This window comes from Eriocheir sinensis, chromosome 13, assembly GCF_024679095.1.
Source record: "Eriocheir sinensis breed Jianghai 21 chromosome 13, ASM2467909v1, whole genome shotgun sequence".
In the NCBI taxonomy this organism is placed as follows: Eukaryota; Metazoa; Arthropoda; class Malacostraca; order Decapoda; family Varunidae; genus Eriocheir; species Eriocheir sinensis.
The window spans coordinates 2,556,455-2,574,967 of record NC_066521.1 but is presented as its reverse complement, the minus strand read 5'-3'; the positions used below and the strand labels follow the sequence as shown (position 1 = coordinate 2,574,967).

Genomic DNA, 18,513 nt, shown 5'->3' with positions numbered 1-18,513 from the left:
GGTAAGTTTTCTTTACCCCGGCCTGCCTCTCTCGCTGACGTCCGCCTGTCCCTGAAAACTCCAACACGATCCTCTCTCATCGCCACCTTGGAGCCTTTCACGGCTCCTGGTGGTGCTTCTGGGAAGTCCCTACTCCCTAGAGGGTCTGCCCAAGACAAGTCCGTCGGAATAGTCCACGTAAACCTTGGAACTCTCCAGTTTCCCAAATATAAGTTTTGCCTGTTGTATATGAGCCTGTTTCATTTGAGAAATATATAGTAGTCGAGTCTGTGGATGGCTGCTCGATAAACGACTTCGACATCTTTGAAGTACACCGTTCCCTCGTCAAGGCTTGCGGCCATAAGCCCAAGATAATGCCGCAAGGCTGGAGTAGGTAGGAAGACACCTACCGAACGGGCGCAAGCCACTCCCGGTGAGGTATATATGGGAGGTGAGAAGGGAGCTGAAGCCCTCCAAAGACCTTTCCCATGTCCTTACTAACCGTTTCCCTATTGTCTCACCAACACCGGAGAGTAGTTCAGCATGCTCTCTTAAGACAGATCCTCTCTTTATCCACACCACACTACATTCACACAACATATACACCTTTTCCCAAAATTAAAATTTCAAAATGGCGCACATACACCAAGCCTCGGAGTCCCCGCCTGGGGGACCTAAATTCCCAGGAGGACTCCCTTCTGGCTGCCGACCCGAGAGGTGTCTTGATAACTCCTCGAACCTCTTTCTTCTCAATTTCTGCAACATTGGTCTTCGCTCTACTTTTCATTCTGTGGAACATCATCTCCTCCTCTAAACCCCACCTTCTCTTCCTCACCGAAACACAGGTTTCTGAGGGTTACTGACAGCAACCTCTACTCTGTTCCTTCCTACTATCTCTACCCTAAATTTCAATCCAAAGCTGGATGTTGCGCCCACGACCTTTACTCTTCTGAATTTTCCACCATCTGGCTAAGACTTCATTGTCATTCTATTACTAAATACATCTGTGCTGTTTATCTCTCACCTAACTCTACCAACTATGTAAAATTCTTTGACTATTTGAATTCTAAAGTGGAGCACATCTTGACCCACTCTCCCTTCGCTGAAATCTCCATCCTAGGAGATTTCAATGCTTTGGCTTTCATCCTCTTTCACTGACCATCCTGGTGAACAAGCCTACAACTTTGCTATCCTCAACGACCTAGAGCAGTTGGTCCAGCACCCTACACGTATTCCCGACCGTCTTGGAGACCGGCCCAACATTCTAGACCTCTTCCTTACCTCAAACCCTTCTGCTTATTCTGTCAAACTGTTCTCTCCGTTGGGCTCCTCCGATCACAATCTTATTTCTGCATCCTGTCCTATCGCTCCTGTACACCCTCTGGACCCACCGAAGAGGCGATGCTTCTGGCATTTTGCTTCAGCTCGGTGGGACGACCTGAGGATGTACTTTTCCGATTTCCCGTGGAATGATTATTTCTTCCAGGATAGAGACCCCTCTGTGTGTGCTCAGCGCATCACAGAGGTGATTGTCTCTGGAATGGAGGCATACATTCCTCGTTCTTTCTCTACTCCTCACGCTAAACAGCCTTGGTTTAATCACGCTTGTTCTCGTGCTGTCAATGATAGAGAGGTAGCTCATAAAAGGTACCAGAGCCTTCAAACTAATGCTAATTATGAACTTTACATTTCTGCCCGAAATCGTGCCAAATCTATTCTCCGACTTACCAAAAATTCTTTCATTAATAGAAAATGTCAAAACCTTGCTTTCTCTAACTCTTCCCGTGACTTCTGGCATCTAGCCAAAACATCTCCACCAACTTCACTTCTACAGCTTTCCATCAAATCCTCAGTCCGAACGTCAACACTGCAGTCTCATCTATATCTAATGCTGAACTCATCTATCAAACTTTTCTAAAAACTCCACTCTGGACGATTCTGGGCATATTCCTCCTACTCATCCCCCCTCTGACTCCTTTATGCCTGTTATAAAGATTCTTCAAAATGATGTTTTCTATGACCTCTCTGGCCTCAATCCTCAGAAGGCTTATGGACCTGATGGAGTGCCTCCTATTGTCCTTAAAAACTGTGACTCCGTGCTGTCACCCTGCCTGGTCAAACTCTTTCGCCTCTGCCTGTCAACATCTACCTTTCCTTCTTGCTGGAAGTATGCCTTCATACAGCCTGTACCTAAGAAGGGTGACCGCTCAAATCCCTCAAACTACCGTCCAATATATATATATCTAAAGCTTTTGAATCAATCCTTAACCGGAAGATTCAAATGCACCTTTCCACTTCTGACCTTCTATCTGATCGCCAGTATGGGTTCCGGAAGGGGCGTTCTACTGGTGATCTCCTAGCCTTCTTAACTGACTCTTGGTCATCCTCTCTTAGCCGTTTCGGTGAAACTTTTGCTATTGCGCTGGATATATCAAAAGCTTTTGATAGGGTCTGGCACAAATCTTTGCTTTCTAAACTACCCTCCTACGGTTTCTATCCTTCTCTCTGTACCTTTATCTCCAGTTTCCTTTCTGACCGTTCTATTTCTGCCGTGGTAGACGGTCACTGTTCTTCCCCTAAATCTATTAACAGTGGTGTCCCACAGGGTTCTGTCCTTTCTCCCACTCTTTTTCTGTTGTTCATTGATGATCTTCTTTCCAAAACGAACTGTCCTATCCATTCCTACGCCGATGATTCCACTCTGCATTACTCCACTCACACAGCTCTTCTGGACAGAGTGGAGGCTAAGGCTCTTCCTCTCATCAGCTCTCCTCCTCATACTGATAGTCTTCTACCTCTTAAATTCCGCCGCAATGTTGCCTCTATTTCTATCTTCTATCGATATTTCCACGCTGACTGCTCTTCTGAACTTGCTAACTGCATGCCTCCCCCCCTCCCGCGGCCCCGCTGCACTCGACTTTCTACTCATGCTCATCCCTATACTGTCCAAACCCCTTATGCAAGAGTTAACCAGCATCTTCATTCTTTCATCCCTCACGCTGGTAAACTCTGGAACAATCTTCCTTCATCTGTATTTCCTCCTGCCTACGACTTGAACTCTTTCAAGAGGAGGGTATCAGGACACCTCTCCTCCCGTATTTGATCTTCCTTTCGGCCACCTCTTTTGTATCTTTTTTAGGAGCAGCAAGTAGCGGGCTTTTTTTTTCATTATTTTCTTTTTTTGTGTGCCCTTGAGCTGCCTCCTTTGTTGTAAAAAAAAAAAAAAAAAAGGGACGGGAGCTTGCTTGTTGAAGTTTCGTCACCAGAGGAGAGCTCACAGCTCCGCTCGCTAACTTCTGTTCCGGGTGCATCAGTGTCCTGCGCTCCCCATGCCACCATGAACCAATCTCGAGCAGTTGTCTTTTCACGGGACCTTCTCTGCTATTCAGAAGAAAGACTGGTGACCGAACTTAAAAATTCCGACGTGACATCAGTGCAACGAGTGCAAAGCAGAGTATACGGAGTACTCACATCCCACACCAACCCTATTTATCACACTCAGCTGTCACCTTCTACACTAAATATTCTCGGTCCATCCTTAACTCAAAATCTTAACTGAAAACTTCACATCTCTTCTCTCACTAAATCAGCTTCTTCGAGGTTGGGCGTTCTGTATAGTCTCCATCAGTTCCTTTCCCCAGCACATTTGCTATCCATATAAAGGGGCCTTGTCCACCCTCGTATGGAGTATGCATCTCATGTGTGGGGGGCTCCACTCACACAGCTTTCTTGGACAAAGTAGTCTAAGATTCTTCGTTTCATCAATTCCTCTCCTCTTACTGAAAGACTCCTACCTTTTAAATTCCGCCGTTTTGCATCTCTTTGTAGCTTCTATCGATATTTTCACGCTGATTGCTCTTCTGAACTTGCTAACTCCATGCTTCATCCCTCCCGCGGCCCCGCTGCATGAGTTTCTACTCAAACTCACCCCTATACTGTCCAAATCCCTTATGCAAAAGTTAGCCAGCATCTTCACTCTTTCATCCCTCACGCTGGTAAACTCTGGAACAATCTTCCTTCATCTGTATTTCCTCCTGCCTACGTCTTGATCTCTTTGAAAAGGAGAGTATCAGGACACCTCTCCTCACGGAATTGACTTTTTTCTCGGCCACTCCTCTGAACCCTTTTTTTTTATAAGAGCAGTGATTAGCGGGCTTTTTTTCACTATTGTTAGTTTGTTTTTTGCCCTTGAGCTGTTTTCCTTGCTGTAAAAAAAAAAGATTAATTAGACTATTCAAATTGATTCTTCAGCGCACACTCACTTTGCTACCATCATAGCAGCCCCGTTGGGTGCCTGTGCTAAGACGACCTCTCCCTCCACACTTCGGTTTTCCATGGCTCGACCAATCTTTTGGACCATTTCCATCATCTGGTTTATCTGTGAGGGAAAAGGGAATAAGTGATTATGGGAGAAAACAGCAAAACATCAAATGGCCACTCGGCGGTGGTTTGAAAAATATGCATTTTACGGTGGGATTCGAACGTAGGTCCACGGGCTCACCACGTCCGCACGCTGACTATTCGGCTATATATGTATGTATATATATATATATATATATATATATATATATATATATATATATATATATATATATATATATATATATATCAGGGTTGAAAAAAATTAGGATTTAAAAAAAATCGATTTATATGATTTAAATCGGATTTTTTTATTTAAATCGATTTTTTTTATATATAAATGATTTTTTTTTTTTTTTCATAAATCATTGTATGTTTCCACTTTTTTATAGTGGTGCCGTTTAATCTTAGCCCATGCGGCCACCCGGAACTCATTCTTGATTCACTTCGACGGTTTCTTCTAGAGTCTGGGTTGATGGGTGGTCTTCAGGACAGCATGTGGGTAGTCGTAGGCCACTCGGCGGTGACTGAAAAATCCAAGGTGGTACTGTGGGGATTCGAACCCGCGTCGTCCAGCACGCGATGAATGCAGGGCCCGCACGCTAACCACTCATCCTTATGAGTCCATTTTCTTATTATTAAACTTGCCCAATGTTAAATGAAGCCATAGTTTAATATACATTTCCAAAGATGAGTTTTTTCACATAAAAATCATAAGTAGGATTTTTTAATTTTTTTTATGATTGTGAATAATTTTCTTGTGAGAGATGGCAATGATTCACTGGTGCCTGACTTGCTAGAGGACCAGTACAGGATCAGCAAAGGACAAGTAGACTTGATACTTTTCCTGTACAACTGGTTCACATGTTCTTCCTTCTTACATTTTATATATATATATATATATATATATATATATATATATATATATATATATATATATATATATATATATATATATATATAAATCATTAAATATTTTACTCTTGCTAAAACACATAAGAAAATAAATACAGTATATTTGATTTTGATTTAAATCATGATTTTTTTTACTCTGATTTAAATATAAAAAAAACTGATATATATATATATATATATATATATATATATATATATATATATATATATATATATATATATATATATATATATATATATATATATATATATATATATATATATATATATATATATATATATATATATATATATATACACACACACACACATATATATATATATATATATATATATATATATATATATATATATATATATATATATATATATATATATATATATATATTTTTTTATATATATATTTTTTTTTTATTTATTATTTTTTTTTTTTACGTCGTAGCCTACTGCACCGATAGGCTTCTTCCCGGTGGATCCTGATGGTTAGTCCAAGGCTTCTTCCCGGTGGGGCCTGTTGGCCGGCCCAGCCCGTTCTGGCGCAGGCGAGTATTTATAGTGGCGCCATCTTGCATTGGCTCATGCTTCCCTCCCGGAGCTCATCTTTAATCCTAGAATCTAGAGTCCGGGTTGAAAGGTGGTCTTCTGGACAGCATGTGGGTAGTTTTAAGCCACTCGGCGGCGGCTGAAAAATCCCAGCATGGTGGCACCGGTCGGGGATGAACTCACGTCCTTCTGAATGCTGAGCCGTCTTGCTATCCATTCAGCCACCGCCTACCCTATATATATATATATATATATATATATATATATATATATATATATATATATATATATATATATATATATATCCCAGCTTGAGGCACCGAGCGGGGCGCGAACCTGTGTAGTTCTGGACGTGGCGGCGTCACGCTAACTATTCAGCCACATGCCTATATATATATATATATATATATATATATATATATATATATATATATATATATATATATATATATATATATATATATATATATATATATATATATATATATATATATATATATATATATATATATATATATATATATATATATATATATATATATATATATATATATATATATATATATATATATATATATATATATATATATATATATATATATATATATATATATATATATATATATATATATATATATATATATATATTTTTTTTTTTTTGGAGACAGCTCAAGGGCACACAAAGTAAACATTAATAAAAAAAAAGCCCGCTACTCGCTGCTCTAAAAGAATCCAAAGTGGTGGAAAGATAAGTCAGTTTCGGGAGGAGGTTTCCTGATACCCTCCTCTTGAAAGAGTTCAAGTCGTAGGCAGGAGGAAATACAGATGAAGGAAGATCGTTCCAGAGTTTACCAGCGTGAGGGATGAAAGAGTGAAGATGCTATATACTATAGCTATATACTGCCTATACTGGACAGTATAGGGATGAGCATGAGTAGAAAGTCGAGTGCAGCGGGGCCGCGGGAGGGGGGGAGGCATGCAGTTAGCAAGTTCAGAAGAGCAGTCAGCGTGGAAATATCGATAGAAGATAGAAAGAGATTGCGGCGGAATTTAAGAGGTAGAAGACTATCAGTATGAGGAGGAGAGCTGATGAGACGAAGAGCCTTTGCCTCCACTCTGTCCAGAAGAGCTGTGTGAGTGGAGCCCCCCCACACATGAGATGCATACTCCATACGAGGGCGGACAAGGCCCCTGTATATGGACAGCAACTGTGCAGGGGAGAAGAACTGGCGGAGACGGTACAGAACGCCCAGCCTCGAGGAAGCTGATTTAGTAAGAGATGAGATATGAAGTTTCCAGTTGAGATTTTGAGTTAAGGATAGACCGAGGATGTTTAGTGTTGAGGAAGGTGATAGCTGGGTGTTGTCAAAGAATAGGGGATAGTTGTTTGGAAGATTGTGTCGAGTGGATAGGTGGAGAAACTGTGTTTTGAGGCGTTGAAGGACACCAGGTTCTTCTTGCCCCAATCGGAAATAATAGTAAGGTCTGAGGCTAAGCGTTCTGCAGCCTCCAGCCTTGAGTCGTTAAGTTCCTGAAGGGTGGGTCTTCTATTAAAAGAAGTTGAATAATGCAGAGTGGAATCATCGGCGTAGGAATGGATAGGACAGTTCGTTTTGGAAAGAAGATCATCAATGAACAACAGAAAAAGAGTGGGAGATAGGACAGAACCCTGTGGGACACCACTGTTAATAGATTTAGGGGAAGAACAGTGACCGTCTACCACGGCAGAAATAGAACGGTCAGAAAGGAAACTGGAGATAAAGGTACAGAGAGAAGGATAGAAACCGTAGGAGGGTAGTTTAGAAAGCAAAGATTTGTGCCAGACCCTATCAAAAGCTTTTGATATGTCCAGCGCAATAGCAAAAGTTTCACCGAAACGGCTCAGAGAGGATGACCAAGAGTCAGTTAAGAAGGCTAGGAGATCACCAGTAGAACGCCCCTTGCGGAACCCATACTGGCGATCAGATAGAAGGTCAGAAGTTGAAAGGTGCTTTTGAATCTTACGGTTAAGGATTGATTCAAAAGCTTTAGATAGACAAGAAAGTAAAGCAATAGGACGGTAGTTTGAGGGATTGGAGCGGTCACCCTTCTTAGGTACAGGCTGTGTGAAGGCATACTTCCAGCAAGAAGGAAAGGTAGATGTTGACAGGCAGAGGCGAAAGAGTTTGACCAGGCAGGGTGACAGCACGGAAGCACAGTTTTAAGGACAATAGGAGGCACTCCATCAGGTCCATAAGCCTTCTGAGGATTGAGGCCAGAGGGCATAGAAAACATCATTTTGAAGAATCTTTATAACAGGCATAAAGGAGTCAGAGGGGATGAGTAGGAGGAATATGCCCAGAATCGTCCAGAGTGGAGTTTTAGAAAAGTTTGAGAGAAGAGTTCAGCCTTAGAGATAGATGAGACGGCAGTGTTGCCGTCAGGACTGAGAGTGGAGGGAAAGATGAAGAAGTGAAGTTGGAGGAGATGTTTTGGCTAGATGCCAGAAGTCACAGGAAGAGTTAGAGAAAGCAAGGTTTTGACATTTTCTATTAATGAAAGAATTTTTGTTAGTCGGAGAATAGATTTGGCACGATTTCGGGCAGAAATGTAAAGTTCATAATTAACATTAGTGTGAAGGCTCTGGTATCTTTTGTGAGCTACCTCTCTATCATTGACAGCACGAGAACAAGCGTGATTAAACGAAGGCTGTTTAGCGTGAGGAGTAGAGAAGAACGAGGAATGTATGCCTCCATTCCAGAGACAATCACCTCTGTGATGCGCTGAGCACACACAGAGGGTCTCTATCCTGGAAGCAATAATCATTCCACGGGAAATCGGAAGTACATCCTCAGGTCGTCCCACCGAGCTGAAGCAAAATGCCAGAAGCATCGCCTCTTCGGTGGGTCCAGAGGATGTACAGGAGCGATAGGACAGGATGCAGAAATAAGATTGTGATCGGAGGAGCCCAACGGAGAGAACAGTTTGACAGAATAAGCAGAAGGGTTTGAGGTAAGGAAGAGGTCTAGAATGTTGGGCCGATCTCCAAGACGGTCAGGAATACGTGTAGGGTGCTGGACCAACTGCTCTAGGTCGTTGAGGATAGCAAAGTTGTAGGCTTGTTCACCAGGATGGTCAGTGAAAGAGGATGAAAGCCAAAGCTGGTGGTGAACATTGAAATCTCCTAGGATGGAGATTTCAGCGAAGGAAGTGGGTCAAGAAGTGCTCCACTTTAGAATTCAAATAGTCAAAGAATTTTACATAGTTGGTAGAGTTAGGTGAGAGATAAACAGCACAGATGTATTTAGTAATAGAATGACAGTGAAGTCTTAACCAGATGGTGGAAAATTCAGAAGAGTCAAGGTCGTGGGCACGAGAGCAAGTGATGTCGTTGCGCACGTAGGCGCAACATCCAGCTTTGGATTGAAATTTAGGATAGAGATAGTAGGAGGGAACAGAGTAGAGATTGCTGTCAGTAGCCTCAGAAACCTGTGTTTCGGTAAGGAAGAGAAGGTGAGGTTTAGAGGAAGAGAGATGATGTTCCACAGAATGAAAATTAGAGCGAAGACCGCGAATGTTGCAGAAATTGAGAAGAAAGAGGTTCGAGGAGTTATCAAGACACCTCTCGGGTCGGCAACCAGAAGGAGTCCTCCTGGGAATTTGTGGTCCCCCAGGCAGGGACTCGAGGCATTGCTTAATTGAGCCATTTTGAATTTTGACTTCCATATATATATATATATATATATATATATATATATATATATATATATATATATATATATATATATATATATACACACACATACAGGCAGTGGCTGAATAGTTAGCGTGACGCCGCCGCGTTCAGAACTACAAGGGTTCGCTCCCCGCTCGGTGCCACAAGCTGGGATATTTTAGTCACCGCCGAGTGGCCGAAGACAACCCACATGCCGTCCAGAAGGAAACCTATCAACCCGGACTCTAGATTATTTCTAAGAGAGAGGGTCAGAGGCCGATCATGAGGCCCCACCAAGAAAGTCTACCGGCACCATAGGCGGAAAAGTAAAAGAAAAAAAATTATGCTCTCTTAGCCTTCAACCCCCTGCCTGGTCAAACTCTTTCGTATCTGCCTTTCAACATCTACCTTTCCTTCTTGCTGGAAGTCCGCCTATAAGCAGCTAGTGCCGAAAAGGGGTGACCGCTCTAATCCCTCATACCACCGTCATTTAGCTTTATTTTGTCCTCTTTTTTTGAAAAATTACTTAACAGGAAAGTTCTACTGTTAATATCCTTCTTTTTGTAGTTTTATCTTCAGTTCCCTCTCTGGCCGATCTATCTGTACTGTGGTAGACGGTCACTGTTATTCCCCTTAACCTATTTATATTGGTGTCCTACAAGGCTCTGTCCTATCTTCCGCTTTTTTTCTGTTGTTCATCGATGATTTTTCCAAAACAAACTGTGCCGATGACTCTACTCTGCACTACTCAACATCTTTTACGAGAATATCCTTCCAACAGGAACTACACGAGTCCAGGCTGGAGGCCGCAGAACGCTTATCAGACCTTACTATCATTTCCAATTTCGTCAAGAACAACTTGGTGCCTTTCGTGCCTCAAAAACTCAGTTTCTGGACTTGTCAACTCAACTCAGTCTTCCAAACACCTTGCCTCTATTTTTCGATAACACTCAGCTGTCAATCAACATCCTCGGTCTGTCCTGAACTCAGAATCTCAACTGGAAACCACATATATCCTCCCTTACTAAGTCAGCTTCCTCGAGGTTGGGCGTTCTGTATCGTCTCTGCTAGTACTTTCCCCCTCCCAAATGCTATCCATATACAGGAGCCTTGTCTGCCCTCGTATGGAGTATGCATCTCATGTGTGGGGGGGCCTCAAACACACAGCTCTCTTGGACAGAGTGAGGGCTAACTAAAGCCCCTTTCACACTGTGCCGACTCTGGACCACGACTACCCACGACTCTAGGGTACACGAGGTCTTGGGTGTTGATGTGAAAGGGTTGGGCATGTCTTGAAAGAGGTCTTGAGACTGTTGCCGAATGCTGCGCCGACGTCGTGACGGGAGTCTGGAGTCGTGAGGGTTAGCACGACATGCTGGCAACTAGTTAGCCGAATGTCTCAGACAGTCGGCAAGACACCAAGACCCCAATAAAACCTCCCCCACTTCCTGGAGCATGGGAACCAACTTGTCAAATGGAAAAATCGCTGGGTTGTCGTGGCCCAGAGCCGGCACAGTGTGAACGGGGCTTAAGACTCTTCGTCTCATCAACTCCCTTTCTCTTACTGACAGTCCTTTGCCTCTAAATTCCGCCCCAATGTTGCATCTCTTTCTATCATACTGACTGCTCTTCTGAATTTGCTAACTGCATTTCTTCCCCCCTCCCGCTGCACTCGACTTTCTACTCTAGCTTATCACTTTACTGTCCAAATACAGTACTGTCTTATGCAAGACTTAATCAGCATTTTCAGTCGTCCATTCCATTTACTGGTAAGCTCTGCAACAGCCTTCCTTCGTCTGTATTTCCTCCTGCCTTTGACTTGACCTCATTCAAGAAGAGAGTATCGATGCAACTCTCCACCCGGAATTGACCTCTTATGACCACTCTTCTACGTACTTTATTTTATACGAGCAGCGATTAGCGGACTTTTTCTCCACCCCTATTTTTTATCTGCCTTTCAGCTGTTTCCTTCACTGTAGAAAAGGACAATATATATATATATATATATATATATATATATATATATATATATATATATATATATATATATATATATATATATATATATATATATATATATATATATATATATATATATATATATATATATATATATATATATATATATATATATATATATATATATACACACACACACACACACACACTCACACACACATACATACATACATACATACATGGATATAGATAGATAAATACATACATATAGAATGATGAATTGACACACACACACACACACACACACACAACGCAATGTGGAGTGGTTGATTTTTTTAATAACACAGATAGAAGAAATAATCATGAATAACTTTGCAATATATATATTATCTCCCTCCCTCACCTGTTGCTCGGCCTTTCTCCTTGTCGTGTCAATAACGTTTTGCTGAAGCATTTCCGTTTTGCTGAGCGGGATTTCAAGGTCCACTGCAAAGAATAAGGAACACATTAATGGAAGAAAAATAATAATAATATTATAAATAATAATAAAAATAATAATAGTGATAATAGTAATAATAATAATAATAATAATAATAATAATAATAATAATAATAATAATAAAGAAGGAGAAGGATCACTAAAAAGAAAATATAAGAAAAAGAAGAGAAAAAATAGGACAATAAATATAAAAAGATGATCTTGGACTCACTTCCTTGACAGACTGGAGACAGATAAGCAATGTCTTTACACCTGTGCCAACAGTGAATGTGTCCCGGGTAACAGGGTTACTGTCCAGACCTCCGCGGTGGTGTTTTGGCACTGCCCAGGCCGAGTAGCCAAAGGAGAAAATTCCAAGGCCAGCCAAGGCCAAGTAATGAAGGAAATTGAATCAGTCGACAAGGATGGTCCGTTTAAAAGGGATACTAGAAATACAAGAGGTCATGGAAAGAAATTGAGGAAGAAAAGGTGCCTAAGAGAGATCGAAGAACATCAGTTTCCTCACAGATGCATTGACACAGGCAATGACCATGAGAAGGAGATATTTCAAACCCTAAAAAATCGGTGGTTAGCGTCCCGGGCTACGACTCCACGGGCCTGGGTTTCAATTCATGTCCGGGCAGTTGGGCACCAGGGAAAACTTGGGGAAGGTAAACTGGCAACCCGCACCTCACAGTGGATCGTGTCTCGGGATAATGGGTTCTTACCTACCACAGGCTTAAAGGGCCAACAGTATGAACTATGGAGGTAGAATTGGTGGAGTCGACATGGGACGCTAATCCCTTCATTAAGGCCGCAAGATGAGGGATACCTGGGTGAGAGCCCACGTCCACTACCTTAGTTGCTACCTCCAGACCCCGTCTCATCTATTATGATGGTGGTGTTTCATAACTATCTGACCTGACAACACTTGACACCTGACAGCTGTCTGCCACCTTGGGAGCATAAAAATGACAGTTCGGCGGCTTCACTGGTCAAGGGTTGATGTCTACCTCTTATACCTCCATGGTATGAACCCAACTTTACCTTACCTTACCCAGTGTCACAAGTAGGGAAAAACACACACACACACACACACACACACACACACACACACACACACACACACAAACACACACACACGGAGTCCCGCTCATGCCGGGATTTTACCGCTCCAAGGAGTGTTTACTTTACTGCCCCCCTTGAGCCAGGGGATGTGATGTGTGGTGTATGAAAATACCTCTACTATATCTATCCTAAATTTCAATACAAAGCTGGATGTTGCGCCTACGTGCGCAACGACATCACTTGCTCTCGTGCTCACAACCTTGATTCTTCAGAATTTTCCACCATCTGGCTAAGACTTCACTGTCATTCTATTACTAAATACATCTGTGCTGTTTATCTCTCACCTAACTGTTGGTCAGGTACTTGTTGACACTTGTAATCATTGGATAGACAAACACTGAATAAACTAAAGTCCGTATATTCTATGGAAAGTAACAGAGAAAGAACGAGTACGTGCGTACGCGATACAGAGACGGGGTGAACTGGCCCCTGAGGCACTGCCAGCCTCTGAGGGGCCACAACGGTCAAAACCGCTGACACCGCGGGATTAGTGTTGCCCCAGGCAAGGTGCCTATATTCAGAACTAACATTACCCACATCCGGTGGCGTTACTCCTGGTGTTCCGAACACCGCGCTTGCCCATATGTACACTTAATACTGCGTTATTTCAACGATATATAGGGGCGGCGCCTCGACAGCTCGAACCGCATATAAATCGTAAATGACCATACAGCAATAAGCGGAGTTCACGGGCGGGTGTGGCCCTGGGCCTCACTCACCAGCACAGGTCAAAAAGGGCACGCACGGAATGCGGGCGGCTGGCCGTTACGCCAACCGGCCTGTACACTGCTTTTCACTATTTCTCTTTCCACAGAATCCTACTCACTGCGCCATGTTGGTCAGGTACTTGTCGACACTTGTAATCATTGGATAGACAAACACTGAATAAACTAAAGTCCGTATATTCTATGGAAAGTAACAGAGAAAGAACGAGTACGTGCGTACGCGATACAGAGACGGGGTGAACTGGCCCCTGAGGCACTGCCAGCCTCTGAGGGGCCACAACGGTCAAAACCGCTGACACCGCGGGATTAGTGTTGCCCCAGGCAAGGTGCCTATATTCAGAACTAACATTACCCACACTAACTCTACTAACTATGTAAAATTCTTTGACTACTTGAAGTCTAAAGTGGAGCACATCTTGACCCACTCTCCCTTCGCTGAAATCTCCATCCTAGGAGATTTCAATGTTCACCAACAGCTTTGGCTTTCATCCTCTTTCACTGACCAGCCTGGTGAACAAGCCTACAACTTTGCTATCCTTAACGATCTACAGCAGTTGGTCCAGCACCCTACACGTATTCCCGACCGTCTTGGAGACGGGCCCAACATTCTAGACCTCTTCCTTACCTCTAACCTTTCTGCTTACTCTGTCAAACTGTTCTCTCCGTTGGGCTCCTCCGATAACAACCTTATTTATGTATCCTGTCCTATTGCTCCTGTACACTCTCTGGACCCACCGAGGAGGCGATGCTTCCGGCATTTTGCTTCAGCTCGGTGGGACGACCTGAGGAAGTACTTTTCCGATTTCCCGTGGAATGATTATTGCTTCCAGGAGCGAGACCCCTCTGTGTGTGCTCAGCACATCACAGAGGTGATTGTCTCTGGAATGGAGGCATACAGTCCACGTACTTTTTCTACTCCTCATGCTAAAAAGCCTTGGTTTAATCACGCTTGTTCTCGTGCTGTGAAAGATAGAGAGGCACCTCACAAAAAGTACCAGAGCATTCGAATTAATGCTAACCATGAAATTTACATTTCTGCCCGGAATCGTGCCAAATCTATTCTTCGACTAACCAAAAACTCTTTCATCAATAGAAAATGCCAAAACCTTACTTTCTCTAACTCTTCCCGTGACTTCTGGCATCTAGCCAAAAACATCCAACTTCACTTCATCTTTCCCTCCTCTCCTCAGTCCTGACGGCAACACTGGCGTCTCATCTATCTCTAAGGCTGAAATCTTCTCTCAAACTTTTTCTAAAAACTCCACTCTGGACGATTCTGGGCATAGTCCTCCTACGCATCCGCCCTCTGACTCTTTTATGTCTGTTATAAAGATTCTTCAAAATTATGTTTTTTTTATGCCCTCTCTGGCCTCAATCCTCAGAAGACTTATGGACTGATGGAGTGCCTCCTATTGTCCTTAAAAAAACTGTGCCTCCGTGCTGACACCCTGCGTGGTCAAACTCTTTCGCCTCTGCCTGTCAACATCTACCTTTCCAACCTGCTGGAAGTGTGCCTTCATACAGCTTGTGCCTAAGAAGGGTGACTGTTCCAATCCCTCAAACTACCGTCCTATAGCTTTACTTTCTTGTCTACCTAAAGCTTTTGAATCAATCCTTAACCGGAAGATTCAAAAGCACCTTTTCACTTCTGACCTTCTATCTGATCGCCAGTATGGGTTCCGCAAGAGGCGTTCTACTGGTGATCTCCTTGCCTTCCTAACTGACTCTTGGTCATCCTCTCTTAGCCGTTTCGGTGAAACCTTTGCCATTGCGCTGGACATATCAAAAGCTTTTGATAGGGTGTGGCACAAATCTTTGCTTTCCAAACTACCCTCCTACGGTTTCTATCCTTCTCTCTGTACCTTTATCTCCAGTTTCCTTTCCGACCGTTCTATTTCTGCTGTGGTAGACGGCCACTGTTCTTCCCCTAAACCTATTAACAGTGGTGTCCCACAGGGTTCTGTCCTATCTCCCACTCCCTTTCTGTTGTTCATTGATGATCTTCTTTCCAAAACGAACTGTCCTATCCATTCTTACGCCGATGACTCCACTTTACATTACTCAACTTCTTTTAATAGAAGACCCACCCTACTGGAACTTAACAATTCAAGGCTGGAGGCAACAGAACGCTTAGCCTCAGACCTTACTATTATTTCCGATTGGGGCAAGAAGAACCTGGTGTCCTTCAACGCCTCAAAAACCCAGTTTCTCCACCTATCCACTCGACACAATCTTCCAAACAACTATCCCCTATTCTTTGACAACACTCAGCTATCAACTTCTTCAACACTAAACATCCTCGGTCTATCTTTAACTCAAAATTTCAACTGGAAACTTCATATCTCTTCTCTTACTTAATCAGCTTCCTCGAGGCTGGGCGTTCTGTACCATCTCCGCCAGTTCTTCTCCCCCGCACAGTTGCTATCCATTTACAGGGCCTTGTCCGCCCTCGTATGGAGTATGCATCTCATGTGTGGAGGGACTCCACTCACACAGCTCTCCTTGACAGAGTGGAGTCAAAGGCTCTTCGTCTCATCAGCTCTCCTCCTCATACTGATAGCCTTCTACCTCTTAAATTCCGCCGCCATGCTGACTCTCTTTCTACTTTCTATCGATATTTTCATGCTGACTGCTCTTCTGAACTTGCTAACTGCATGCCTCCCCCCCTCCCGCGGCCCCGCTGCACACGACTTTCTACCCATGAGCATCCCTATACTGTCCAAACCCCTTATTCAAGATTCAACCAACATCTTCACTCTTTCATCCCTCACGCTGGTAATCTCTGGAACAATCTACCTTCATCTGTATTTCCTCCTGCCTTCGACTTGAACTCTTTCAAGAGGAGGGTATCAGGACACCTCTCCTCCCGAAATTGACCTCTCTTTTAGGCCACTCCTTTGACCTCTATTCAGGAGCAGTAAGTAGCGGGCTTTTTTTTATATTTTTCTTTACGCCCTTGAACTGTCTCCTTTGCTGTAAAAAAAAAATGAAGGTCCCAGCAGTACCCAGATATCGACTATTATGAGCTTTCTCTAATCGGGAGGACAGTTGCTGGCGATGACAAGTCGAACTCGTGATCAGGCTGCGGTGAAACACACACACACACACACACACACACACACACACACACACACACACACACACACACACACACACACCACTCCGTGGCGCAACTGGTTAGAGCGCAGTGCTGCCAGGCTTCACGGCCTGACAGGGCGGCGGTTCCAGCCCGCTCAGGCCGGATTCTTTCCGTTGACTAGGAGTGGTTACTGCCCCACCCTGAGCAAGGGGGATGGGGTGTGTGGTGTGTAAGGTCTTGGCAGTACCCATAGATCGACGATAAAGAGCACTTGCTCATGTCGGGAGGGTACCCGCTGGCGATTACGAGTCCAACACGTGATCACTCAGTGGTGAATTACACACACACACACACACACACACACACACACACACACACACACACACACACACTTTCTTTACAACAAAGGAGACGGCTCAAGGGCAACAAAAAGAGTGTAGAAAAAAGACCGCTACTCAACACTCCCACAAGAGAAGATAGTATAGAGTGGCCATATATTGACGTAATGTGTAAGGGAAAACATAACTTAAAAGTAAAGACGCGCCATCTAGGCTCGAGTTGCTGTTTACAAAAGAGTGAGAAGCTGGCACAAATTAATTATCTGAGCCCGGCGGGAAAAGTTACGATATTTTTATATATACAGATAAATTTTGTGAGAAAGTGGAAGAATGAGACGGATCTCATGGATGAACTGAATAGATTGTATGACTGGGCGGATATATGGCAGATGGAGTTCAATGTAGGGAAGTGCAGTATTCTGAGTGTAGGTAGCAAGAACCCCTCACAAAACTATTGCTTAAATGACACTCTCATAAGCAGGTCTGGGTGCGAGAGGGATTAGGGGTCTTAGTGAGCTCTGATCTCCGTCCGAGGGCACAATGCATTCAAGGTAGAAATCGAGCAAACACAGTACAGAGTTTTATTTTAAGGAGCGTAAGCAACAGAAGCGCCGAAGTCTTCCTCAAACTATATTTAGCATTAGTTGGACCTCATCTTGATTATACGGTTCAGTTCTGGTCACCTTACTATATAATGGATATAAATGTTAGAATCGGTGCAGAGGAGGATTACGAAGGGTTACGAAACTTGCCATACACGGAAAGACTCAAACAGTTAAACTTGCATTATCTAGAAAGGCGAAGAGTGCGATGAGACATGATCGAGGTTTATAAATGAATGAAGGGCTTTAATAAGGGATATATTCTTAAGGTTCTGTTGGTAGGGTAGGACACGTAGTAATGGGTTTAAACATTTTTTTTACATCAAAGGGCACGGCTCAAGGGTAACAAAAAGAGTAGCCCCCCCCACCCCCCCGCTACTCGCCGATCCCATAAAAGATAAAAGAGAAGAGTAGGCAAAAGAGAGGTCAATTTCGGGTGGAGAGGTGTCTTGATACACTCTTCTTGAAAGAGGTCAAGTCATAGGCAGGAGGAAATACAGACGAAGGAAGGCTGTTCCAGAGTTTACCAGTGAAGGGGATGAAAGAATGGAGATGCTGGTTAACTTTTGCATAAGGGGTTTGGACAGTATAGGGATGAGCATGAGTAGAAAGTCGTGTGCAGCGGGACCGCGGGAGGGGGAAGGCATGCAGTTAGCAAGTTCAGAAGAGCAGTCAGCATGAAAATATCGATAGATGATAGAGAGGCAACATGGCG

The 18,513-nt window shown here is 43.3% G+C and overlaps 1 protein-coding gene across 1 annotated transcript in view; it reads right to left on the bottom strand.

Annotated features, from left to right (window-relative positions):
• LOC126997872 (polycystin family receptor for egg jelly-like) overlaps positions 1 to 18,513 on the bottom strand; it is a 345,158-nt gene that overhangs the window by 75,629 nt on the left and 251,016 nt on the right. Inside the window, exons 26-27 of the mRNA XM_050859085.1 lie at positions 11,853 to 11,935; positions 4,242 to 4,357 (exon numbers count right to left, since the gene is read on the bottom strand). Of these exons, the coding sequence (XP_050715042.1) occupies positions 4,242 to 4,357; positions 11,853 to 11,935 (199 nt within the window). The remainder of the gene's footprint in view (positions 1 to 4,241; positions 4,358 to 11,852; positions 11,936 to 18,513) is intronic.